The sequence below is a fragment of the Xiphophorus hellerii genome, chromosome 11 (assembly GCF_003331165.1).
Source record: "Xiphophorus hellerii strain 12219 chromosome 11, Xiphophorus_hellerii-4.1, whole genome shotgun sequence".
In the NCBI taxonomy this organism is placed as follows: domain Eukaryota; kingdom Metazoa; phylum Chordata; class Actinopteri; order Cyprinodontiformes; family Poeciliidae; genus Xiphophorus; species Xiphophorus hellerii.
In genome coordinates, this window is record NC_045682.1 from 29,425,209 (window position 1) to 29,451,148 (window position 25,940).

Below are 25,940 nucleotides of genomic sequence, written 5' to 3' on the forward strand. Positions count from 1 at the left end.
TGGTTAGTAGACTGATTTACTTTTTGAAGCTTAAAGCTAAAGCACTTTGAAATGCCTTGCTGCTGAAATGTGCTATACAAATAAAATTTGATTTGATTTTTTGATTTTAAAGTTCAAGCTAATGGACTGTAAACAATTAATAGACTCACAATTAATTGCAGACTAATGGATTATTAGATTAAGATGAGTTCCAATAGATTAACTAATGTCCGCTGTTAGACCTTCTTTCAGTGCTGTACTTTGGCCGCCATCCAGCAGAGGGCGCCGCTGGTCGTCCTTAAAGCGAGACGTTAATGCAGAAGTAAAGATCGCGGACTGTCCCGGAACCGGAAAGAGAAACTTTCCGAACAGCGTTCGGTGTTGGATGGAAATGAACTTTATTCGGTTCTGTTTCTTTAAGCTGCTGCGGTTTCAGCTTCGTGTCGCTCATTCAGACGAACAGCGGAAACTTTTCAACCAGCAGCTGCGAAGACGGAAAGTTTAAATTATTTCATTTTTCTATTCAGCAAAAGCTAGGAGGTTGCTGTTTATTTATACGTGTTTAAGTTGTCTAATAATGTGAGAAAACAACGATTTTCTGTTTATTCAGTCAGTAAATTAAAATTTTATGTTTTAATTTATGCATATTGTGAAAAATGTAACCCTTTGTGTTATGGAGAGACGATCGGCCGTTTTGATACAAGAGAAAATTACAATTTTTAAGAAAATGACCGTTTGTCAGTTAAACATTAATCGATCGATAAGCTTAATCAACTTTAGATTAACTCAATCAATAACTTGCATCCATAAAACGAAGATAACAGTAAATACAATAACACAGCTCTTAAACAAACTTGTCTTAAATGCAATACAATATTCTTGAGCTACCCTGAAAGAGGGAGCCTTGTTTTTAGTTGTTTTTTTTTATTTAAATTGAGGACAAAAGGCTCGATGGACTTCAAAACATCCACAGGTGCGATGAGGATAAAAGATGGCGGAGCCGGAAACAGCCGGGAGAGGTCAGAGGTGACAGAATCAAGGGTTTGAGATGGACTTTAGAAATAGCCAAGTATGCCAAGTATGCTGGAGTGCCTCAAAAATTATACATACATGTAGCCACAGCTAAGCTGTGAAATAAACTTAAAGTCAATATCCCAGTTTTTGAAACTGTTTTAAACATTTTGTTTGTTTTACAAAATTGTATTTTAGCAATTTCTATAAAATAAATTCACCTTAAGCGTTTTTCAATTTAGATTCAAAAACATTTTATTTATTCAAAAGGAAATTAAATGTTGTCTCATTTAAGTCAAATATCTTATATAATATCTTCTATAATATCTGTGGCGGTGATGCTGTTGGCAGGACGGATCTCTGGTAGCAGTCAGTCTTACAGCGACTCTGAAGAGGCCTCTGACTGAAGCTGCTGTTGCAGGATTCCTGATGCTAACGGCTCATTTCTCACCAACTAGACGACACTCTGCGTTTACGCTACAGATTTGGGCAAAATTTTATGATATTCCACTAATGTTAAAAAAACAATTTTGTAGTTACAGAGTTTATGCAAGTTATAAAATTACATGCGAATAAGATTATTAACACAATAAGTCATTAAAAAACAGCAGCCCCATCCTCCTCCTCCCACTTCCTGTCGTTTTCTTCTTCGTAGTTTCCACCAGTAGTAACGTCCAGTTGCTGGTCATGTGACTCGTGATGCGAACAAACTGTTTCCATTGCAGTTTAGCAAAATACGCCAATTCTGATCACAGCCGGAAAATAAAATAAAACATCTTGTCCTAGTGCAAAACTTTGATCTTTGTTACGCGTGAGCGCGGTGTCGTCACGGTTACGTGTGATCACTGTCTGACAGTTTGGAGTTAAATCCCTCCAGCATCTAAACCAGATGGGATTTTTATCCAAATGTGCAGAAGAATTTTTATTTAACAATTCCTTGACATAGTCCACACTTATGTATTTTTACATTGCGAAATAATTACAGATACAACTTTCAAATATGCGTAGTCCAGATCCCTCCTCCCCCTACAGAGAATCAGGGCCGATTTTCCAGGTATAGATTTACGGAGGACCATCTTTTATTCTAAATGTCTTTCTGTAGTCTCAGAGTTGCTGTTAGTTCTTCCATCAAGTTGCCAGTCCTCAGTCTCTGGACCCATTGCTCTAGGGTCGGTGGATGTGGTTTCAGCCAGTTTGCAGTGAGCAACCAACACCAGGACTCGCAGCATATATTTTGTATTGGTATCTTCTGCCAGAAGTTTAGCATCGTCTAGGACCAATCTGTGGATTTTAAAAGGTTGTATTCAAGTTTAATATTTTTCCTATTTCCCTTTTTATCGTTTCCCAGTATCATTTCACCTTAGGACATTCCCAAAATATGTGGGAAAAATTTCCTATCTGTCTGCACTTCCGCCAGCAGAGGTCGCTGGCCTTACTATCATTATCGGGGTTCTAAAAAATCTCATTCTTATTTACTCAGACATTTATGCCATTTACCCTATGCAGAAGAATTTTGACCAAAATAATTAACAGAAATTTGCTTTGATGGCAGCAGGAGTAAAATCAGTTTATGCCTTTTTACAGTGAATAGTTTCATGTAACTTCTTTTAACAAACAAAAACTTTAACTTACTGCAGCATGTTTAGCTGGACATTATGAGGCAAAGTTAATCTTGACAAAGTTTTTGCATTAATAATCTTTATTTCACCGAAACGAAAATGTTTTGACCATTTGTGAAATATTAAACTAATACTTTCATGTTAACCGTCCTGGAAATTTCGTTGAATTCTGTTCAATGACAATAAATGCTATCTAATCTAATCTCTAACCTAATCTTTTAAAGAAAAGTCATTTAGTTCTTACTTCTAAACACATTTTCATTTTAACATTTCAATTAAACGGTTTCTGTTACAGTTAGTGACATAAATTTTAAGCTTATTGCCCCACTAAACATATTTAACACTTAAGTCACAAATGCAGAAATTATGTTTTTATTTTTAGAAATTTCTAAAACAATTCACAATAATTCAACAGGAAATCTGCTCTATTGTCAGCTTTGGGTTTTAATACATTTATTTTATTTGCTTCCAAAGAAAAGGTTATGTGGCACACAAATTAAAAATAACGAAATGGGAAACTCATTTGCAAATTCTCAAATTTCTCATCAAACAAAAGTAAAAATCAGTTAAAATCCCTCTATTCACAAGCTAAAAACAAAAATGTACCATAAATAAAAGTGAATGTTTTAAAGGTGTTTTTATGTTCAGTTTGAAATAAAACAAAAATCAGAATCATTTTATTAAGACAAAGTGATTCTGAAATGAATCAAAACAGATTCAGTCACATAGATTTAAACTGAATGTATATTAATGCAGAAATATTTGAACTAATCAAATATTCACAGATTCACTTTATTGGACTTTAACAAAGTGCTAAATGTTTACCCCGGATCAGTGATGTCATCTGGGCGCGATGACATCACTGATCTACAGAAGGAGATCATCGGCAAAAGAAAAACAGATTTCCCCAAAATTAAATCTTTTAAAACCCCAAATTTGATTAATCAATCAAATGGATTGATTGCCAGCTGTGTGACGATCTGCTGATAAATCAATGAAACTGAATCAGTTTTCAGGTGTTGCTTCCAGATGCAGGTCCGCCTCCTCGGCGCCGAGGTCAGATCTAAAGTTTTCAAGTTTCCTCTCTAGCCGACGAACATGCGGGGCTTGATGGGCGCCGGCAGGTTCTCGCCGTCCACGTTGTTGGCGTCGATGGCGGAAGCCTTGGAGGCCTTGGTGTCCAGAGGATACCTGTCCAGGATGTGGCGGACATCCCGCCGGACGCCGTCGGTCCAGGTCAGGAGGTCGGCCCGCAGGCCGAGCGCTGCCGCCGTCACGGCCTCCTGCCGGGCGCTCAGACCCGACAGCATCTGCAGGTTGTGGCTGAGCCGGGCCAGGACCGGGCCGGCGGCACCGCTGACTCCGGGACCGCCGTCCGGCCGTCCGTCCTCCGAGCCGCTGCGTCGGGGCGAGGCGTGACCCAACATGTGGCGCTCAAACTCATCTTGGGAGAGGTTGAGAGACTGAGCGTCCAGCTTCTCGATGAAGGCCACGGCGCAGCACTGCAACACAGACACAACCGTTAGCGCTGAGCCGTCCGCCCGCAGCTAGCTTCAGCCGCTAACTAGCTGCAGAGGCGCTAACTAACTACTGTGCTAACTAGCTGCAATTGCTAACCAGCCTTCTGATGCAGAGTTTTCCCTGGTCTGAACAGGAAGTGATGGGCGCCATCTTGGTAGGTAAAGCATGGCTTCCTGACCGACTGGTAGAAAATCTGCTGACACGTTTAAATCTGTCTAAACAGCAAACTTGAATTTAATTTGACATTTACAGTTTCACTGGATCCTGTTCTGTTCTGGGTGAATCTGAACTGTAACTTATGAACTCAGTTCCAGTTCACTGAACCGAACAGATTCAGTTTCTCTCTTGATAAACGAGTGAGGAGTGAAGCGGACCAGGTTGGTGAAGTAGTATCCGTCCTCTCCGGTCATCAGCCGGCTTGGGTTGCAGAAGCGGGTGATGTACTGGATGTTGGACTGCAGCCGCGGCGGGTTGGCCTTCAGCACGATGTAGATGAGCGCCGGCAGGAAGTCGTCGGCGGACGCCGGCTCATTCTTGGTGATCCTGATGGCGCTGAAGATGTGTTTGCTGCAGCGAGTGATGCAGGCCAGCTTGTCCCGCGGAACGCGCTTCGAGTCCATCTCGATGATGTCTGCAACCAGACCACAGGTTTGCCTGCCTTCAGTAGCAACGCTGTCGCCATGGTTACCGCTTATTAAAACTGATCATTATGATTTACAGCCATTTAACAAACAGCCCCATCGCATTAAACTGAAACAGGGAGGAAACGTTTACGAATGTAAATTGTAATATCTGCAAAGCGAGCCGTAAAGTTCTAGAAATAATCCTAATTATTTAACTGGCTGATGGAATCGTTGTTTCTCACCTGTTATGGCTCTGACCACGTTCTCTGACACTTCGGCCGTTTCTTCCTCCACGGACACACACAGCATCTGGACGGTGACCCAGTGCAGCGCCCTGCAGACACACGAGGCTAACCGCGTCAGGCTAACGGCTCAGTGCAGCGCCCCCTGGGGGATAACAAGGCTCAGCACGGTGCGTGAAGTGCCACCTAGGGGACGCTGACATGCAGTGTGCAGCTGTTCTCGTGTAGAAACACGGAGCTGAGCTTTAAATGCTGCTGGGTAACAAAATGCAGACAAAAACTTTCAGACGGAGTTTCCTGAGACGAACACGAGTTACACAGGAAGTGATGAAGGTGATGCTGAGAGCGATGAAGAGCTGACCTGATCCGGTCCTGGGTTGCCAGGTCCTTCTTCTCATCGTCCGTGGTTTCTGGGCAGAAGACGCTCTTGTACAGGCGGGTCATGATGTATTTCTCCACCTGGTCCATCACCTGATCCACCGACTCTGACGACCCTGATGAGAAACCCGGTGAGACGCTGCTGCCACCTGGTGGCTGGCTCAGGTCACGCTGAGTCATTCATCTAGAATAATTACCAGGTAGCGTTGCTGCGCTCACCTTTAAAATGGCTCATGAGGCGGTCGGCCAAACTCTGGTAGAAATCCTGAACGCACTCCGACAGCTCGTCTGCTCCCAGGTCCTGTCCAGAGCAAACACAACGGCTAGTGGCTAACGCAGCTAACTGCTAACACTGAACACACAGAACTACAGTCACGCTAACAGCTAGCGGCTAACGTTAAGCACACACAGTCACGCTAATAGCTAGCGGCTAACGTTAAGCACACACAGTCACGCTAGCGGCTAACGTTAAGCACACGCAGTCACGCTAATAGCTAGCGGCTAACGTTAAGCTGTCTCTTTAAAAGAACCCTAAACTTTTCATTAAACTCATTTTTATTTTTAAAGTTTTTTATTGATCTGATCAGATTTGAACGTATTAATGGATTAGTAGTAATAATCACAATTATTCGTGGTTAATAATTATTCAAAGAATCGTGAACTAACTTGGTAATCATAGCTGGTTAGTAAAATAATTTGTAGCCATTACAATAATTGGGTTAGATGTAATATTGTTTTAACTGTCAGTGAAATAATAACCAGAAATAACGACTTTCAAACAACCATTTGTGTGAAATTTCCTGAAATAAATGTCCAATACTATTCTGACTAACTGGTTGATGGGTTGGTTGGGTGGTTGGTTGACTGGTTGATGGGTTGGTTGGGTGGTTGGCAGCTCAACGATCCGTCCTCACCTTCTTGCTGGACATGCTGACCAGGAAGGCCCGGCACTGCTTGTGGATCTCTCTGCCGGGTTTGTGAAGGTTCTTCAAGAACTCCACGAAGTCTTTGGACACCTGGTCGGAGTCGAAGCTGGCGCGGCGGCTGATGGACGGAGACGCCGACTTTCCCTCCGGAGGCTCTGATCAGAAAAAGGGATTATCATTCGGACTTTCTCTCCTTCAGAGTTTCCTGTAAATGGCTGAAACAATTAATAGCATTAGTCGCGATTAATCTTAATAAATCAATTATTAAAATCAACTAATTTAGTCATAGATTAATTAACTGTAGAATAAAAGAGAAATAAAAACAAACACAACTGAACCAGAAATGAAAAGAATTATGAAAAATATTCACCATCAAATGGAAATTATTCTGCTAATTTTAATTTATCATTGATTAATTGCTTATTGCAGCAGGTTTAGCTGTAAAACACAGTTATCAAACAAGATGGCCGCCTCGGGTGATGACATCACCCTGAACTACAGAAACCCAAAGAGTTCATGGTGGAAAATAAATCCAGATTTTCCAGGAATTAAATCTTTCTAAACCAATTTACTACCTAAACTGTGATCAATTGACAAAATTGATTTATTGCCCTGTTTGTATCACGCTGTGAAAATAAAAAGTTTAAAAATGGAGCCGATCCAATCAGCAGCTGAGTTCAGACGCAGACAGGCGAAGCGGGACGAAGCGAGCAGCACCTTTCTTAGTGGCAGTTCGAGACGAAGGGCTGAAGAACTTCTTCACCGTTGTCACTTTGCGAGTTTTCTCGTTGGTTTTCTTCTCCTCAAACTTTGAGAACGGGGTGAGAGCGGCGTGACCCGGTGCGGCGTGACCCGGTGCGGCCGCGCCGTGCGCCACGTGGCTGCTGGCGTACGCCTCCTCCTCCTCTCTCTGTAACCTGCGGCGGGGAAACGTTGAGCCGGGCGCACTGAGCTGAAACGGCGGCCATGTTCGGCGGCTGCTCTTACTTTTCCGCCAAGGCCCAGTCGTCCTGGATCTGCTTCTGCCGGACCCGCTGGTACTCTTCCCGCCAGCACTTGGAGCACAGGCCCTGCCATGCAGCGTTGCCATAGTAACCGCATCCTTTTTTGCACAGCAGGTCCGACTGGTCGACGTGGATGCCCCGCCGCTCCGTCCGCTGACTCATGGTGGCCTGGAGAGGAAAATGCTCCGCTTGTTTGGTTGGTTTGTGTCTCAGTTTGAACTAAAATGTTCTTTAATAACTTCCTCTGCTGGAAATAAACACAAACACTGAAACTCATCAATAAATGACTGAACTTCCCTTCACAGAGCTTCAGTCTGAACTTTAGGCAGTAGACTCTGGTGTTGAACGTCTGTCTATTCTACTCATTCAGGTTATCTTAGACATTTTGAAGAAAAATAACAATACTATGATAATAGTATAGGGTAATACTATCTATTATTTCTATGATAATAGTATCTAAATGGTATTTCATTTGAAACACTTGCTCCTTTTATTTGCATTTAGTGTTTCTGTGGTTTTCTTTCACCTTGATGCTCTGGTTTTATTCCACTACATGATACTGAATGTTCATTAATTTATCAAATGAATGAAAAGAGGAGAGTGTTGCTTTACTGCCATCTAGCGGTGAACGTGTAGATTGCGGCTTGTTCCAACCATCTTTAGGACAAAATCTAGTTTTTATTCTCTTCCTTCCTCTTTTGCCAAGTTGGCATTGGAAAACGTTGACGGAAATGAATAAATGAAAAAGTAAGTTCCTCAAGTTGTGAACAGTTTTAGTCTAAAATGCCTGTTTTGTTTTAGGAAGTGACGAACCCAGGAGGAAATGGAAATGCCTCCGAATCTACTAAGGTCACCGAAATGATCAACTATTTCTTTAAATTTCTACTTAATCGGCTGTTTATCGTCCCGGTTCCACTGAGTTCAGAAGATTTAGTTTAATTTGATTAACTATGTAGCTGAATCGGCTTCTCAGATTTATTTGCTTTTATTGAAATTATGTCTCTAAATTACTTTATTTGTTTTAAATAAATACTTTGTAGTTAATTTCCTCTGTTATGTTATAGACATAGTACACAGTATGAATGAAATGATTCTTAACATTTATCTAAAATAACTGTTATTGATCAAGTCCAGCACCACTGATTTTGTACTAATTTAGTAATTTTACGCTCCTGCAACATAAAAGGTTTATTTTAAAGCTGAAAATGAATAAAGTTCACATAAATAACATCACTTTGTCAAAAACGGTCCAGATGATTGAGACTTTGTTATTCTCCTATCAGAGACTTTCAAAAGTGACATAAAATGATGTTTATTCTTCTGTTCTCTATAATAAGAGTTAGGATGGAAAACATGTAACATCAACTAAAGCAATGCTAGTCAGAAGAAATAAAATAAGGTTAAACCCTCCAAAAATCCGCCTGTTTGCTCCCAGAAGGGTAATTAATGAAAATGTTAACTTAACGTCTTTATAATCGCATGATTTAGTCAATAAATGATCCATTTAAATCATTTAGAGATCTGCATTTGCAGCTTTTCAGCATTAGCTGCGATCTGCTGGACTTTAAGGACTTCTGTTGTAATTGAGTTAACTTATTACACTTTATAGATAACCTATGATTTGTCGCTCGGTGAATAAACGTATATCCTTCATATATCTGTCTTCATTAATTTGCTCATGTCTGGGACATATTTCCTACAAACTGCGGGTGTTTAGGCGGCTAACAGATTTAGCTCTGATTTAGCAGCTAGTAAAGAGTCCTAACGGCCTCCCCTTTAAGACCGAATACTTACATTTTGTCGGATTAAAATGTTATAAACCCGTTGATCCGCTTGACTACTCACCTGTAATGTTTTCACCGACAGAAACTGAACGAACCAACTCCCCCTCTGCGTCCCCGACCGATGACGGGGCACGCTTCGAAGAGGCGCGCAATGACGTAATCGCGTTGAGCGAAGCGCGTCCGATGGGTTGTGGCCCAGAAACGTCTGTTTATCGGTCAGAGCAGCTTCACCAATACGAGTTTTAAAACTAATCAGTGTTTCGTGGCTGCGATTGTTGGTGATTTCCTTGTGTTTGCTGATTCAAGGTCCAATTTTTAAACGTTTGGTCAGTGACGTCACGAAACCCAAGCAAATGATTCCGTGACGTATAGACCGAGAAACGAAACATCAGGATATTCTGCCGGAAGTATGGCAGAATAACAACAAATGTTTCTTTTGTTTTTACTTGCAAGTAAAATATTAACAGAATTCTTTGAAATTAATTAAAATTGGGTATTAGTATTTAAAGTAACCTTGTCATAATGCAGTAAGTTTCATGCTAGAGTCACAGGAGAACCGTTACGCCTTTTTAAAGGAAACCTCAGGGCCGGCCCAAGGCATAAGCAAACTAAGCAGCCGCTTAGGGCCACCAAGGGGCCCCCTCAGTGGAGCTGATTTTTTTTTTTTTTAGTATTAATTTCTATGTCATTATAATATCAAAAACACACAATTTCACTATGAAGGATTTGTTTTTACAATAATATATATTTGATAATGAATGTAGAAATCTTTATTTTATGGATAAAAAGAAAAAATAAATAAATTGCTCTTGGGGCCCCCTGGTGGCCGCGGTAGGTACCGCACGCTTCGCCGGTAACGAGCTGCCGAGCAGAACATCCAAAGGTCCAAAGCTCCGGTCAGAAGTTAAGTTAGTAAAACTATGTCTCAGAAAAGGACTGATCCTTCAGGGAGGGAGAAAAGAAAGAGGAAGAATAGAAAAAGCCAAGATAAAGGTTTGTTTTAATGAGTCTTGCTAATGTAATGTAAAGATTAGTAAAGCTGCTAACAGAACATTAGCTTGATAGCGACCTGGACCGGTCCAGTTCAGCAGCCAAACATTTATGCTAGGGTCTCTATGCTAGAGTTTAAACTTTAAATGAGTTGATTCTCATGGTGGCTCTGGATATTTCTGAGCTATTTTGGCTTCAAACCGTGTTTAATAAGGCTCAGAATCAGTCCAGTATCGGTACCGGTCCACTTTCTCAGGGGAGAAAGTCTCACCTGGTATAAATTGCATTTTAGCTATTGGAGTAACGCTTAAGAGAAATTAATTTAATCAAAGAATGTCATGAATGTGTGTAGAGCTGCACCGATTGCAGTTTTCTGGCCGATCCCTGGTTACCGATCTTTAAAAGCCTGACCTGCTGATTTTGATTTTGGCTGATGTGATTTTTTTTTGTCTGAAATGTTGCTAAATGTAGCAAGAAAGTCACTGAGTTGGTAACAGTGAGGTGAATATTGTTAGCTGTAAACGTTCAGACCTGGTGGGTCGGTCTGTCAGTCAAACATCTCACTGCAGAGCAGAAGAGGACAGAGATGATTTTTAAACCTTTGCTGATGAAGATAAGATCAGCTTCACATGTAAGAATCAGCCGATCACGATGCCCCAAAATGAAGGAAATCGGCTCCCAGAAATCAACTGGTCGATAAACCAGTTGGCCAATAAATGTATCTTATATTATACATCTATATAATGTAAACAGCACTGTTAGAGATGCAATAAGTTTATAGCAGGTGTGTGAATGATCAGACTGCTGATTGCACCTGGTCCACACTGTTAGCAGAACTAGAGGGCCCCAAAACCACATGTGGCTTAGGGCCCCATGGAGGCTAGGGCCGGCCCTGGGAGACCTATTAGGTAAAATTTATATTTTGCACGTTTTTGTTCTTCCATTTGGGACTCCGCTGCTTCTAAAAACAACCCAAGTGTTTAAAAAATGGTTTTGTGGCAATAACTTAATGTGTTGGTGTCTGGAAAGTGAGCCATTTCAAAAACCTGAAATCTCATTATCTAAGATTGAAATAAAAAAATGTGATAAACATGTTTTGCATGGGCCATAGAAATGTCCTAACCTGTTCAACCTTTAATCAATCCTCGGTTCTAGGTTCAGGCTGTCTAATAAACGAATTGCTCTTCAGCAGACTGGGCTATCTGTGACAGATCTCTGGACTGGAGCCGATAAACTCGCCTGCCTGGGTCAAATAAACACAGCTAAGCCTCATATCTCTGAGCTGGAGCTCAGTGTCTGCCATGATCCTGACGGCTCCGTCTCCGTGCCTTCCTTCTGCCGCCACCGTCCAGCAGCTGTTCTCTGTGGCCCGAGACGCCGACATCGTCCCGGATATCTCCCTGGATCCGGTGCTCACCACCTTCCTGTCCCTGGACTCTGCCGCCGCCCTGCAGCATCGGTACGGCTTCCTGCAGCGCGGCATGAGCGGCGAGCAGCAGGCGGCCTTCCACCTGAATCTCACCGCACAGCTGAGCGGCTGCAGGGTGGCGAACGGAGGCGTAGGGGTCGTCGCCTTGGCCCTGTCCCTGCTGTTTGACCAGGTGGCCCAACATGTACGTCAAATACACGTACGTTTAAATTCTTTGTTTTAGCAACAGAGTATTAAGGACAAAACAATAACACATAAATATCAGAAATAAAGTTAGTAATATTATGAGAATAAAGTCATAAGTCATTGTATTATGATGTTATTCTTCTGTGACTTTATTCTCATAATTTTCTGTAATTTTCTGTAATTCTTCTTAGTGTGGCCTGGGACAGATTTTAGTTTACAGTTTCGGTAGCCCAGGGCTCCAAAGATTACTTTTATTCAATTTTTTTAATGAATTTATGCTTTACATTGTGTCTTATATAAAACTGATTGATCAGATGAACTCCATGAATCTTTGGAGCTTTACAGCTGCAGGATCACCTACAGTAATCAGTAGGAGAGATTTTGTGCAGCGGACTGGGCACCAAACCGGCTCCAGCCCAGGGCCACGACCGGGTGAGTCCGGCCCTGCTGCTCTGCTGTAATGTCCATGAAGCTAAACTTTTAAAGCTGCCATCAGGTCCACGCTGCAGCTTCGCCGCAGGGATCCGAAGTTCCGAGGGTGTTCGGCGTCAGCGCCTCGTCCAGAATCGGATCGATGATCCACGGCTACCTGCACCTCGTCCCCGCCGTCGCCAACGACGAGGAGAAGATGGCGGAGGCCGCCGAGCTGTACGACTCCTGGCTCAACCTGGAGCTGATCGACCATTATGAGAGGATGACCACCAAGAAGAGGATGAGCACAGAGGCCATGCGGCAGTGGCTGGCTGGCGCCGCGTTTCACCTGCACCTGAGGATCCACCAGGTGAGCCGAACCAGGAAACCGTGGAGGATCAAACTTCTACAAAACTCTGCATTCAAACTGACACCATGTTTGTTATGAGATAAATAATCTGAACAAAGATCAACCTGCTGCTGCTGTCTGGAGGTGGGGCATAGCGCAACCTCATGTACTCGCTTGGCGTTGAGCATGATTGACAGTGCTAAGCCCCGCCTCCTGACTCTGATTGGTTGTTTCTGACTGACTGGTGTATTTCTGCAGTTTGTACTGGGAGCAGTGGGAGGAGGCAGACGAGCTCGATCTGTTTTGTCCCAGATTATCTGTGTCATAGAGTCAGTGCATAATAATTTTAACAAATTTGTAAAAACTGTTTTTCTAAAAGCTTCAGGTGAAAGAAGAAATAAACAGACAAATGTACTCTAAAAGCAAAACCACCTGAGGAAAAGGAAGTACCTCGCTTTTAAAAGTACTTAAAGTATTTAAGTAAAAGTACTTTCTCAATGTATTTCTTTATGCAGGAGTGTCCAAACTGCGGTCCAGGGGCCTCTAGTGGCCCTATGCTGATTGCGTGTGGCCCCTGACATCAGTTCAAGATTAAAACAGTACAGACGTCTGATGTAGACAAGGACTTTCTATATTTAGTTAGGAAGAAATTATCACAAAGTAATATCTCACAGCAGAAAATGTTGGCAAAAACACAAGTGATTTGTCTTTAAATAATGATGTGATGTATATGCAAATGCTAATTTTGCTGCACACAAATCTGCTTTTAATTAATTCATAAAACTTGGCTAAATTCGGCAAGCATTCTATAGAAACAGTGACCTGAATCTGGATTTTATTGCTCAGAAATTACATTTTCTTCCAATTTCCTAGAAAATTTAGAAAATTTCTTTTAACAAGAAAAACTCACCAAACTTTTTAAGGTTTGTTTCTATAGTCATGTACACATCCCTTTCCAACGACAGATCTATTTGTTTGGTTGAAGTGGATAATCATGCCGTATTATTTTGTATTTTCCTGTATTTTGCCATATATTGCATGTTATGAGTTTTAGGAGACTTCAGGCCTGGCAGACATTGAACCAGAACTTTGATGTTTATCCCAGTTAATTAATAATAAACAAGGAATGGTAATAGGAAGCTGCTTTTTCCTCCAGTTCTGCTTGTTTTTGGATTCAAACCTGTTGGAGATGAAAGCAGGAACAGAGTAAATCTGAATTTATTCTCCAACAGGTCCGCCTTCACTCTGTGCCGTCTGGGTCCATCGAGTCTCTGCGTCTGTCCTATAAGACGGGGTTAGATCACCTCATTAGAGGCTACTTCGCCTATTTACGTAAAAACATTTTGGAGACTGAAGCTGGAGGAACATTGGAGCCAAAACGCAGCAGCGTGGAAAACAGCAACGCCTCCAGCATGGGGAATGTGACGGCTCACCCAGCTGATGCCAAAGCCAACTCGACGGCAGGCGACCAGAGGAGCTGCGGGCAGCTTGTGGGAAGAAATGCTTCAGCAGCGCCGTGTTTCAGCCAACCGGGTCTGCTGGTCATCGAGCCGCAGAAGGAAGTCAGTCACAGCGTCCGGCATCGGCCCTGTGAGTCCGCGGCCATCCAGGAGGCCCTGGTGACGCGCATCATGAAGGCGCAGGACCTGGAGCGCAACAGGAACTTCTTCCTGTATCCGGAGAAAGTTCTGCGAGGCCTGCTGAGGCAGAGGCAGCACTTTGAGCTGCGAGCGAACCGGACCGAGAGAAACGGCCCGTCCGGGTCGCAGCCGCAGAGCGAAAACAACAAACTGCAAATTATGGAAGCTTAAGACGACCGAGGAACATAAAACAATACAATCAAGAGAATAAAGTCATAAAATTACAACTTTACTCTTGTAAGATTATGATTTTATCATCACACTATTACAACACTTTATTCTTGTAATTACATTTTTTAATTCTTAATTTTTCTTAGTGTGGCCCTAACACTCCGCCATATTTTAAAGACTAAAATTACAAAAACCTTTTAAATAACATGATAACAAAATAGAAAATTAAGGCAGAAGAAATTCCTTTCAAATGATTATTTTTTGCTGCAAACTCATGAAACAAATGCTTACATTCAATCAATCAATGAATAAAGTTTATTAGTATTGTACATTCCAGCAACAAGGCTTTAAATCATAAAAACACAAACATACAAAGTCATAGAAGACGCGTCATAAATAGTGACATATTTAGTGTTTCTTTTTGATCTATAAATGACTCACCAGGCTCAGCAGATGGAAAATAACACGAAAACAGAAAACATTGTGCACAAACAAGAGCTCTCACTTAAACATAAACTCTAAGTTTGTCTCTGTGTCTCAAGTACTTTGGTTAAAATATTTCATTTTTTTACTCAGTGAAGTTATTTGCACTGGATTGAGAATCCAAAAGACTTTCTCAAATAGAACTAGCGATACTTTCATAATAATTTTACTCAAACAAAAGAAAATGTATTCTGCAGTAAAACTACTCCTGAAATGATTTTTCCCCAAAAGGTCAGTGAGAAAATGTAATGTAATGGATGCTCTTTGCGACTTATTAAAATTCCTTTAAGATCAAGAAAGTATTTTTGAAAACTTACAGTTGGGGGTTTGTTTTTAATATATTCATCCTGTATTGATTAGTAAGATCAATCTTGCGTCACAGTTTGAAGGACACAGCTCTTATTTTGTTGTTTATCCAACATTTGTGATGAAATGTCCACACCTTCTCTCCGGTGACTCGGGAACAAAGTGTAAAGGTTACAGACTTCCGATTTAAATAAAGCCAGCTGGGGGCGCTGTTCGCTTAGGCTGCAAAACGGCGCCGGAGAAGAAGAAAACCCTTTTCATGCGTGTAGCTACTTGTTTTTACGAAGCGCCTGAAAACAATTCAACACATTATGATCTGAGGAGGGCAGAATATCACCGTGAAACCTTCTATCAGCAGTTTTCATAAGGTAGGTTGTGTCTGACTCTGTTTTCAATCGCTTTAAAACATTTCGATTACATTTTGAATCGCTAGTTTTAGCTAACGGTCTAAGGCGCTAAAACAAAAGGCTGATAATGGATTGAAACGTGACGAACATCTGAGAAAATCTAGAACAGTGTTGGAATAGCTTGAACTCTGAAAGGAAATGCACTTAATAACTTTGAAAGGCTTTAGTTTATGTCCTTGTTAGGATGTTGGCCCTGTAAGGAAGTCAGTAAGTGAGCTAAAATGCTAATGTTGCATCAATGGGGTGGTGAGTTGTTTCAGGCATTAGGTTACTCTGACTATTGGTTGTTGTTTCCTTGTTGCTTTTTAATGTCAGTCTTCCCTGGTTATTGCTCAGCTTTTCTGTAAGTAGTGGACATATTGAGCAGTTTTGGCTGTTTGGGAACCGAAGCCAGACAGGTTTGGTCCCCGCCACACCCACACGTGGTTCCTTAAAAGTGGCGGAGCCGCATTTTATTGGGAAAAGAAACTGGCGCAGAAAACACACCGACTCCATGCCACGTGTTTCAGGTCTGTTTCTGTGTGTGTTCTAGTTTACAACAGGAGGACGTGCAGTCCGGTGCTTTGCTTTCCAAGGGAGGGGCAGATATTGGTTTACGATCTTATAACCCCGGGGCAAAATAGTGCGGAAGCATAAAGGGTATTTACTCAGTTCGTTTCTCTTGTAATGAGTGATTGTCCAATATGAACATTTGTAAATATCCACTATTAATATGCTGCAGTCCTAATATGGCCGATATCATCTCTACCTTCATAATACAGTGGAGAAATGACCGCAGCGCTGCTTTAAACATCCGCGATGCTGCGCAGAAACGCCGATAAAGGGCAATACGATGGGAATAAATGATGAATATCGACCGGTATTCCTTATGGGTACCGGCGGCAAAACCGCTGAATTGTGCATCGTTGATGGAAATGAGTCAAGATTTCAGCTGAACAGTCAAATATCCCTGGCATAAGTCAAAGTAATAATAATGAACAGATCAGCAGAAAAGTCTGAGCTTTCCACATGTTGATGTTAGAAATCTATATTTTTGCTACAAATGATCAAGTTATGCTGCATTGTAGGCAATAAAATGTTTTATTTGAAATAAATTACTTGCATCTTGTCGGATTTTTAATATTGTATAAAAGGCTTAAATTCAGCACAATGGCCTCTTTTATTCGATTAATTAGAATAATTGATGACTAATATAATCATTTGTTGCAGTTCTGATGTTTGATACTGATAAATATCGCTTATCTTTAATATGGACAATATTTATATCAACTATCAACATCGGCCCAAATATTCATGTTGGTGTCTTCCTAATGTTCTATCATAAAGTTATAAAACTGGATAAAATGACAATATTCCATGATTAAAGACGTAAAGTTTATATTATGTTTCCAACATAAACATAAAGCTTATGTTATGTTGGAAACATAAACAGACAAACTTTAAAATTCTTTGACATTTTAAAGTAAGATTTTAATGAAAAACTTCCAGTGTTATAAAATGAGACATTTGAGCGGCGGCAGAGTCGTCGGTCCTGCGGAGCGTTTTTACTTTTATCGGAGGATTTATTTAAACCAGAAGAGGAAATGTTTTCCTGGCAGCAGCCCGTCTCTGATTTCAGGCCGACTCCACTTCCAGTTTCTGTTTCATTAAATGTTTTACCTAATGTTGGTGTGCACATCTGTCTGTCATTTTCTATGTTTTGTTCCGCCATCACAGGACAGGAAAACGTCCAGCTCACATAAATACAGTGAATGTTAGGAAATCTGCACCACCGTCAAAATGCCAGGTTATTATTTAGAAAAAGAAAACTGCGTTCAGAAATGTTCCCGCCTCATTATACGGTATATTAGGTCCAATATAATGATTGGAAACATTAAATAATAATGTGAATTTGCTGTTATTTTTCCCCTTATTGATGATTTATATTTATTTGCTTTCTTCATGACTTTAAATTTTCCTGCCAAGATTTAATGTTAATGAGCAACTTGTTGCAACAAATGACGGTCTGAAACGAGAATTAGTCAAAATGCCAGTCAAAGGAGTTTGAATATTATTGTAAAATAACATTTATTTAGAGTAGAAGGTAAAACCTGTAATGCTGTAAACTTTGTTTGGACAGACTTGAGCAAAATGTCGGATTCAGACTCGGACAGCGATTGGGGTTTCCACCGCAACAGGAAGTTTCTGGTAAAAATCCAACAAACATTTTCCATGTTTGTTTTGTTCTTCATCTAAACCAGTTTTTCTTTTGGCGTCGTAGAAATCTCACGGGGACATCAAAATAAACCTTTCAGGTAAGAAAGATTTAAAACTTTGATAGGAAATGTGTTTCTTAGGATTGACTTAAAATGAAATATTATGAAAGTTTTCCACCATTTTTTCTTTTTCTTTTAAATTGTGACTCGTGAGGAATGTTTTCATTTTTGAAGCTTCTCAAGTTTAATTTATGTTTAATCAACAGGAAAGTTCAAAAAGCCTTAAATGATAAAAACATGAACAGAAAATGAGATGGAACAGAGTTGGGCATTTACTGTATTGTGAAAAATTATCACCATAAGTTTTGATAAATTATTTTAGAAAAATGGCAGTTTGATTGGAAATGTTATTTTCTCCACTTTTTGTTCCACGAGGCTACGAGTAAATGTAACTTATTGCCAAGAATGTGATCAGTTTTAGTAGTTAAGTTTTTCCTGTAGAAATCAATTTCAGATGAGAATATTCTTGAAGAATAAACTTTGTGTTTGTGTGAATTAGAGCTGCACCGTTTGCAGTTTTCTGGTCGATTGTCGACTACCGATCTTTATAAAAAACCTAACTTACCGATTCCGATTTTGGCCGAAACCAGTGTTTTGTCTGAAATGTTGCTCAATATATCAAGAAAGTTGCTGGATTGGCTGAAGGGGCAACTGATGGAAGAACTGGCGATGTGATAACTCTAGATCTATAATTCTAGGTATATAGCTCTAGATTTATAACTCTAGATTGTTCCTCTTCAAGAACTTCAGTTTCTGTTCAGAAAGTTTTGGCACATCCACGCATTGATCTGTTCTCAGCATCTGTTCAGTGGCGGGATGGGGTCAAAGGTCACCTGGTGGCACAGTGACGTGGAACTGCGTCTCCTCGGCAAAACTATGGTAGCTAATCTCATATGAATATGTCCAGTTAAAAGCGACATTTTGCCTCCTGCTCCTCCAGAGAGAGTGTTCAGCCAGTGGGGCTCCATCCCCCTACAGACCAAGAAGGAAGGCACTCAGCGGATGAGAGTTTGCGTCTTCTGGTTTCCCACGCTGCTGCAGCCAGACATCTCCAAGACCTTCACTTGGGCCGCAGAAGTTGGCTTAATCAACGAAGAGTGAGCGCAGCTCGGCCCGCCGCTACAGATCAGATGGGAATCGTCGCAAAGCGCTGAGATTTTATTCTGTCTGCAGGACAAGTGAAATGCTGGATGTGGAGAACCTCCGCAGGATTCAGGTGGTTGAAATGATTCTGCTGCACCTGGAAGTGGCAAGTGTAAGTCCCACCTCCAGCTAGCTGGGTTAGCCTCTGTCGGCTAGCTGGGTTAGCCTCCATCGGCCAGCTGGGTTAGCCTCTGTCGGCCAGCTGGGTTAGCCTCTATCAGCTAGCTGGGTTAGCCTCTATCAGCTAGCTGGGTTAGCCTCTGTCAGCTAGCTGGGTTAGCCTCTATCAGCTAGCTGGGTTAGCCTCTATCAGCTAGCTGGGTTAGCCTCTATCAGCTAGCTGCTCATAGTCATTGATTTGATGACATATCAGATGTTCAGATATTTTTGCTAAATTTTCCGGGTTGATTCGTTCTGTAGCTGTTTTGTTCCAAACATGATGCGTTTCTCTTCCTGATGTTTAGTTGTTCTGAATGTTTTCTGTTTCTCCTGCAGTTGGACAGGGATTCCTCCAGACACGTTTTCATTTTTTGCAACATGTTGCATCAGGTAAGCTGCACCTGATTGGCTCACAGATTCCCATCTTATTGTCGACATTTTTTCATTCATAAAACAACTTGATTTAAGTCGGGCTGTGAGGAAATAAAAATCTTCTGCTGATTATGTATATGTTAGTTAGCCAGTACTGGTGCGTTCAGTAACATGGAGACTTTCCGCTGCAGCACTGCTCTCCAGAGATCCTGGAGGAAGCGGTGCGCTGGCTGGAGACGCTGGGCGATGGGTTCAGACGGGAGCAGCTGCTCTGCCTGGGAGGATTCCCCAACTGCTACACAACATTCGGCTTCATCTTCTCAGAGTGTGAGGCGCCAAGTTAAATTGAAAAATCTCAAGAGTGTGAGGTTTTTAGAGTGCAAGGTTTTCCGTTTGATTAAAAACAAATAATTTCTAAAATGTGAATTATTTTTTGTTTAGATGCCAAGTTTATGCGGGAGATGAGCAACAACCTGGACGCTACGATGAGGGCCCTGAAGGCACCGCCTGATGAGTCGTCTGCAATGGTAACAATCAAATCCTCTACACTATATAAACTGTAAAAGCACTAAATCCTAACAAGTTGTTTGGTCTGATCTATGGAAAAAAAGATCTGTATAAAACAAAACTAACTAATAAGTAACTATTAAGCAAAATATTTTGTTTTAAGTCAATAAATCTAATATTCATTCAACAGATTAGTTTCCTTAACGAGACATTTTCATGTTTTAAGTGAAATTCACTCCTGCTGAAACTAGAACTTTCATCAATACTAAGGAATATCAAGCTCTTATATTAAACTGAAAAATTATTTAAAGTTTATTTCAAGTGAACTGAATCAACCTGGTAAGATTTTTTTGCAGTGTAGGACATTTTAATGCATTTTCTTGAGTTTTTTTATTTTTAATGACATAAAAACAAAACATTTATACACAGTAAAAACTTCTGGGTTAAAAAATAAACCAATTCGTAATCCAATGCTGGGTCTTATATTGACCCAACACTGGAGTGTTTTATCTCAACTGGGTTGATGGTTCGACCCAACACATTGGGTTATGGCAACTAACCAAAGGTTGGGTTAAATTGGTTAAATTGACCCAAAATTGGGTTGAAACTCATGACCCAACACAAAGGTTATTATACCACTATATTTGGGTAAAAAAAAGATTTATTTATTTAAAATTTCATCACATAAAAACAGGATTAAAAACAATCTGAATTCAAAGCTTCTTTTATTTCCATGTGATAAATACAGTATATAGTCAGCAGAATTCATTTACAAAAGTTACAAAACAGAAGTTGTTTCAACAGTATATAATTAAATCACTTCAAGTCATTATTTGACTACAACTCCAGAAGTATCTGTTACTACATTAGAAAACATTTCATGTAAAAAGTCTGTTTTAAAGCAAACTACAAGTAAAACTTGTAGAAACTGCGGCTTCTATGTTGTCACATTTTGTAGATGATCCACCAGGTTTGTCCCAACCGGATGGAGAGAGAAGACAGAAAAAACAGGCCAGTAGTGATGAACTTGTTTAAACAGCAAACAATTTGAGCATGATTCAGAGATGAAGGTGGACTTACAGCCTGGATATCAATAAAACCATCCGAACTTCCAGGTTGATGGGACTGAAAATCTTCTCCCAAATGTGTAAGGTGGAGCAGCTGCAGGGCTACATCACCTTCTCTATCGATCAGAAACTAGTGTTAAAATGTTACAGTAACTAAAAGCATGAAACCAGTTTAGAAAACATTTCTTCTTGGCTTCAATGCCTTGAGGGAGCAAACTCATGTTCTTGGCCAAACAGAAGGTCTTCGTTGAGAACAAGGAGTTCGGGTTTCGCTTAATTCTCCTGAAGATCCTGGATGTAAAATTATAAATTCTATCAGAAAAGACAAAAACACAAATCAAACTTTAAGAATGATTGAATTCAACCTTCTAGCAAATAATTTGTAATTAACCAGCAATTTCAAAAGTTTGGAGTAATTTTTATGGTCCTTGAAATAAATGTAGCACTAAGTAAAATAAAATGACACATCATTAAATTTACAAGATAAAGTTAACTTAAACACTAACTTAGTGCTGAAGTTACTTCTTTGATGGACTATTTGGTTTTTGCCACTTATAAAGAAAAGAGAATCAAGTTTGCTGGGGAGACAAGATCAGGATTCCAGATGTAAAAATAAAGAGTTCTTTCTATTTGAATTATTTTTGCTTTTAAGTCGTTTCTTAACGAGCTGCTCCACCCAGTCAACTGACAGAACTGCTGCAGTGGGAGCGGATAAAAGTCCGATCCCGTTTGTAATTAAGCACATAATTCAAGTTTACACAACTAATTTATCGCCTAATAATGTTGTGAAAGTTATTTTATTTTCCAAAAAACATAATATACCCACTTTATTAACAGCTCTGCTCGCTCTCCAACGCCTTTACTGCTGGTGTTGGAAAACGTGGCTTCAACCCGCTGAGGAAGCGCGCATATCGCCCCCTGCTGGTGAACTAAGCCCACTATCTTTTCTTTTAAAACTAAATCGATTTTTAAAAATTTGACTACGATAAGTTACGAACAAATATGGTTGAAGTTATATTAAACAATTGAATTTAATTCACTTGACAAATTGTGCCCTCTTCCTTCCCCTTCATCTTTTTATTTTTAATTTTTCAGCAGCCGTGTTGCAGCAAAACCAAAGCTCTTTGTCTGTCAGAGCAACCCACTGTAATAAACATTTTAAATAACCATAAAAATAAATATCAAACATGTTGTAAATAAATTCCATTTATTAATTCACGTTGAAACTTGATCTTCTTTTTACTTACCATGTCTTATTTCAAAGTAGAGGAGCAACGTTCACAGTCTTGTTGAACATGGCGGCTTGTGAAAAGGGGCGTGGCTTCTTCCACGTTTCGTCTGTAACCCACCGACTGGGTAAATGTACCCAACCTCTGACCCAACAGAATATTCAACCCGTAGAGTTCTGGTAAATTTCTGACCCAACTCTTGAGTTATGAATTTTGACCCAATATTTGGTCAAACTGACCCAACAGCTTCTACCCAGAAATTGGGTTATGAAAATAACCCAACATTTTTTACTGTTTTACTACCAATAATTTTAAAATGTAGTCGGTAAATGCCTGCATATGAATGAAGGAGTGAATGAATGAATGAGTGAATGAATGAGTCCAGCTCTCTAACAGATGTTTTCTGTTATTGGTGATCAATACGTTGATCAGAACGTCAGCCGATCCATTTCTGTCTTTAGACTGAAATATTGTTTGTTACAGTTTGAAAAATAAAATAAATTTGTGATAAACGTTTCCTTACGTTTGTATAGCACAAGTTTGTTTCTGTACTGTGAAAACATCCCAGATTCTTTTGTTTCAGGAAAGTGAAGCGATGAAGATCCTTGGGAACGAGAAGTTTCAGGCCCAGCAGTACGCAGAAGCTCTGAAGTTTTACACCAACGCCATCAAATGCTAGTGAGTTTCTGTCAACGATGAAACGATGTTTCTAAACCGCTAATGTCACAATGTTTTCTCTCAATACTTCCAATAAAAGTTCTTCATAAAGTAAAAGTTTCATTAGTATCCATGTTTTTTGTTTTATGAGAAGTTTTTATGTGCTGAGTCAATCTGAAGTCACTTTCAGTCATTTTGTGATTTCAGTTTTAAACCAGAAAATATAAAAATGCAGCAAACATTTCTGCTGGTGATAAAAACAGTTTGAACTGTATTTTGTGTCCTGAATGTGATAATTTTGTGCTCCTTGCTTTAGTCCTGATAATCACATCCTGTATGGGAACAGAGCGCTGTGCTACATCAAGCAGAAGGAATATCTGTGAGTAAAATCAACCATCGCTGCAAAAACTTTGGATTTATGCAAAATTATAATTTTCTTTGTTTCATCTTGTCATTATTTTACATGATCTGCATGTAATAAAAACCTTAAGTTTAAAAGTTAAACTTTGTATAAATGGACAGAAATGTGTATATTTTTGTATTTAATATTATTTTCCTGTTGCAGAAAAGCAGCAGGAGATGGAAAACGTGCCGTTCTGATCGACCCGCTCTGGGCGAAGGTACAATCCGGCTGAACTAATAACTGCTTAGGGTTTCCTAATTAATAATTCATCTTATTTAAATATGCTTTAATATGTTTTGCATGTTTTTTGGCGATGTTTTATCGGTTGGATTATTATTTTTTTCTTCAGGGTCTCTGCGCGGTAGTAAAAGGTAGTAAATTAAATGAGCTCAAATTAAGGCCAGTAAAAGGACACATTCAGTCCTCAACAGTTTCCTGTTTCCAGGCTGGATGTTTTTTAGATTGTTAGATGATCTGAACTCAGCGCTGGTTGATCAGCTCATTTAAACTGCTGCTCTAATGGTGACCATGATCTGACACTGTGTGTGTCGGTCGCCTCGCTGCACATGGACATTTGTTTATTAAACTGTTCAATGACCTGTGAAATATGACACCTTGCACCTTGTTATCGAGTTGTTCTAGTTTGACGATTAGTAGCAAACTAATATTCTGAGAATAAAACATCAGCTTGTGAAATTAGAATGTCATTGCATTTTACTGATATTCTTTAAAAGAACAAATATCCTGAGTCTTAAAGATTTAGGATAAGCACTAAAAATAGTGCTTCCTGTTTTTGACATGTGAGGTTTTGGTCTAGTTAAAGTCACAGTTAGACCTTCAAGTAAGTGAGATAAAGTTTTACATGAGCCGTCATTTTACATGGTCAGTGAACCGACTGCAGATTCTCACAGATTATCAATCTATAAAAGGTTTGACCTTAACCGATTTCAATTTAGCCAGTGAAATTTGTTTGATTGAAATGTCGTTAAATATAGGAAGAAAGTCTCTGTTGGTCACAGTGAGGTCACTACTGATGACTACAGGCTTGCAGACCTGACCTGGTGGGTCGGTCTGTCAGTCAGACCCCTCACTGCAGAGCAGAAGAGGACAGAGATGATTTTTAAACCTTTGCTGAAGTAGAAACGATCAGAGGATGAGATCGGCTTCACATAAATATCCACCGATCTCCCAAAATTGAGGAAATCATCACGATTTTGTGTTGGTAGTAAGAATATTGTAGAGGTAGAAAATTCAACTCTGAGAATCCTGTATAGAACCGTTTTTCTTATTTGTTTTGTTTTTTTAAATTCAATTTTTTTTCATTTCTTTAGCGAGGTTTTATTATCAGGTTTTTTTTGGGGGGGGGTCGGTGATCATTTATCGGTTGGATTTAGTTGTTTTTTTTCTCGGGTTTTTTAGAGATGTTTTATGGGTTGGATTTTGGGTTTTTGGCGACATTTTACTGGACTATGCTGCAGTGTTTTTTTTCTCTCCTGAGGTTTTTGCTGCTGCCCCCTACAGGGCCACTATCGGTACTGCGAGGCGCTGTTCTGTCTTGGGGCCATGGACCTGGCGTTGGAGGCCAACAGCACCGCCCGGTGGCTGTGCAGAGAAAACCCGGAGGGACTCAGAGATCTGGACCAGCAGTTCCTGAAGTTCAGGCCGGAGCCGCCGCCTGGTACCGATCCAACTCCTTTCTATCAGCTGGGAGGTTTGGGCCCAAACCAGAAGTGGCTTTCTATTCCAGTCTTTATTTGTGTTTTATTGTTTGATTGGTGAATGGCAGCAGGAAGTGAGTCAGCTCCTGCCTGCTATTGCTTCCTGTTTGTGAAAGTGAAACTCACGCTGCTCTGCTTTTCCTCCAGCTGAGCTGCCGCAGAGGCCTCACAGGTTCGTCCGTCGACCTTTTTACTGTCACAGTAACTAATAATAATCGTTGTCGGTCGTTAACTGTCTGCTTGTTTTTAACTCGCTGCAGCTTTAAGGTTGGGCTGGTGAAGAAAATCCCTCAGCCGACAAAAACAGGCGGTAAAAACAATCTGACCAGGAGTTTAGCTGCGAAGGTGAGTGAGTCACGTTTGTTTTGCTTTTACAGCCTCAGGTTTCATTTTAGGTTTTAGCTGTAAACTCATGTTTTCCTTCAGTTTTTAAATGTTTTTTTTAGCAATATTTCTCATTTTCTCAATCAATTCCTGCTTTTTTCTGTTTTTATTTTTTAATTTCTGTATTTTTATTGCCCGATAATTGAAGTAAGCAGCAGGTTTTTCTTCCAACATCTTGGAGTAAAACTGAGAAATGAGTTTAAAAAAATCGACAGAAAACAGATTTTCTGAACCTATTCAAGGTGGAAAGCTGATTATTTTAGTTATCAATTTATTGGATTAAAAATTGGTGCACCTTTATACAAAATTAGAAATACATTAAGATTCAAATAACCAAATAATTTTATTTTTTAACAAGAAAAACATTTAAAATGCAACAACAACATAGAAATATTCATTTTTCTTCCCCTTTTTTTAACTGTTTTTTTCACCATATTTTAGTCTGTAATCAATTAGTTTTATAATTAATGGATTACTAAATTAGTTGGATTATTTCAATAAAAGATTAGACCGATTAATCGTTTCGGATCTGCGCTCCGTGTTCGTCTCGATGAGTTTTGGGTTTTATTCTGAGCAGCATGAAAAAT

At 40.1% G+C, this 25,940-nt stretch overlaps 3 protein-coding genes and 1 long non-coding RNA gene across 10 annotated transcripts; 2 read left to right on the forward strand and 2 right to left on the reverse strand.

The window, feature by feature from the left end:
- Positions 1 to 483: 483 nt before the first annotated feature.
- Positions 484 to 12,182, reverse strand: LOC116728318 (uncharacterized). Its single transcript, XR_004340977.1, has 3 exons — positions 11,710 to 12,182; positions 8,441 to 8,442; positions 484 to 498 (listed from the first exon to the last, which is right to left on the reverse strand). It is a non-coding gene; the product is annotated as an uncharacterized LOC116728318 (long non-coding RNA).
- On the reverse strand, positions 2,966 to 9,277 carry rabgef1 (RAB guanine nucleotide exchange factor (GEF) 1). 3 transcript variants are annotated; one of them, XM_032576329.1, is made up of 9 exons: positions 9,149 to 9,277; positions 7,287 to 7,471; positions 7,017 to 7,216; positions 6,288 to 6,454; positions 5,593 to 5,674; positions 5,357 to 5,489; positions 4,996 to 5,087; positions 4,505 to 4,761; positions 2,966 to 4,111 (listed from the first exon to the last, which is right to left on the reverse strand). In XM_032576329.1, exons 2-9 carry the CDS (start codon positions 7,463 to 7,465, stop codon positions 3,695 to 3,697), a joined length of 1,527 nt encoding a protein of 508 aa, XP_032432220.1. In that variant the 5' UTR covers positions 7,466 to 7,471; positions 9,149 to 9,277; the 3' UTR covers positions 2,966 to 3,694. The 3 variants fall into 3 exon arrangements, with proteins under 3 accessions (XP_032432220.1, XP_032432221.1, XP_032432223.1); XM_032576330.1 differs by having other exon boundaries at positions 7,287 to 7,550; positions 9,149 to 9,240; XM_032576332.1 differs by lacking the exon at positions 9,149 to 9,277 and adding an exon at positions 9,098 to 9,117.
- Positions 9,895 to 14,324, forward strand: LOC116728316 (uncharacterized). Of its 3 annotated transcripts, none has more exons than XM_032576342.1 (4): positions 9,895 to 10,080; positions 11,267 to 11,705; positions 12,189 to 12,473; positions 13,685 to 14,324. In XM_032576342.1, exons 2-4 carry the CDS (start codon positions 11,379 to 11,381, stop codon positions 14,261 to 14,263), a joined length of 1,191 nt encoding a protein of 396 aa, XP_032432233.1. In that variant the 5' UTR covers positions 9,895 to 10,080; positions 11,267 to 11,378; the 3' UTR covers positions 14,264 to 14,324. The 3 variants fall into 3 exon arrangements, with proteins under 3 accessions (XP_032432233.1, XP_032432232.1, XP_032432234.1); XM_032576341.1 differs by having other exon boundaries at positions 11,270 to 11,705; XM_032576343.1 differs by having other exon boundaries at positions 9,896 to 10,080; positions 11,270 to 11,690.
- A 942-nt stretch (positions 14,325 to 15,266) lies between these two features.
- Positions 15,267 to 25,553, forward strand: LOC116728315 (E3 ubiquitin-protein ligase TTC3-like). Of its 3 annotated transcripts, none has more exons than XM_032576338.1 (14): positions 15,267 to 15,420; positions 17,579 to 17,646; positions 17,720 to 17,753; positions 18,655 to 18,811; positions 18,888 to 18,969; positions 19,353 to 19,406; positions 19,580 to 19,715; positions 19,830 to 19,915; positions 22,775 to 22,869; positions 23,165 to 23,227; positions 23,414 to 23,468; positions 24,773 to 24,962; positions 25,117 to 25,141; positions 25,230 to 25,553. In XM_032576338.1, the coding sequence occupies exons 2-14, from the start codon at positions 17,590 to 17,592 to the stop codon at positions 25,369 to 25,371; spliced, it is 1,176 nt and encodes a 391-aa protein (XP_032432229.1). In that variant the 5' UTR covers positions 15,267 to 15,420; positions 17,579 to 17,589; the 3' UTR covers positions 25,372 to 25,553. The 3 variants fall into 3 exon arrangements, with proteins under 3 accessions (XP_032432229.1, XP_032432228.1, XP_032432230.1); XM_032576337.1 differs by lacking the exon at positions 15,267 to 15,420 and adding an exon at positions 16,622 to 17,245; XM_032576339.1 differs by lacking the exon at positions 15,267 to 15,420 and adding an exon at positions 16,625 to 17,245 and having other exon boundaries at positions 24,773 to 24,929.
- Positions 25,554 to 25,940: the final 387 nt, after the last annotated feature.

Coding starts and splice junctions, on each gene's coding strand:
- rabgef1 (XM_032576329.1), bottom strand. CDS start 7,465: ATGAGTCAGCGGACGGAGCGGCGGGGCATCCACGTCGACCAGTCGGAC. Junction 6,455..7,016: donor TCGAACTGCCACTAAGAAAG/GTGCTGCTCGCT, acceptor TTTTCTGATCAG/AGCCTCCGGAGGGAAAGTCG. Junction 5,088..5,356: donor GCAACCCAGGACCGGATCAG/GTCAGCTCTTCA, acceptor GTGTGTCTGCAG/GGCGCTGCACTGGGTCACCG.
- LOC116728316 (XM_032576342.1), top strand. CDS start 11,379: ATGATCCTGACGGCTCCGTCTCCGTGCCTTCCTTCTGCCGCCACCGTC. Junction 11,706..12,188: donor AACATGTACGTCAAATACAC/GTACGTTTAAAT, acceptor AGCTGCCATCAG/GTCCACGCTGCAGCTTCGCC. Junction 12,474..13,684: donor TGCACCTGAGGATCCACCAG/GTGAGCCGAACC, acceptor ATTCTCCAACAG/GTCCGCCTTCACTCTGTGCC.
- LOC116728315 (XM_032576337.1), top strand. Junction 18,970..19,352: donor TGCACCTGGAAGTGGCAAGT/GTAAGTCCCACC, acceptor TTTCTCCTGCAG/TTGGACAGGGATTCCTCCAG. Junction 19,916..22,774: donor CTGATGAGTCGTCTGCAATG/GTAACAATCAAA, acceptor CTTTTGTTTCAG/GAAAGTGAAGCGATGAAGAT.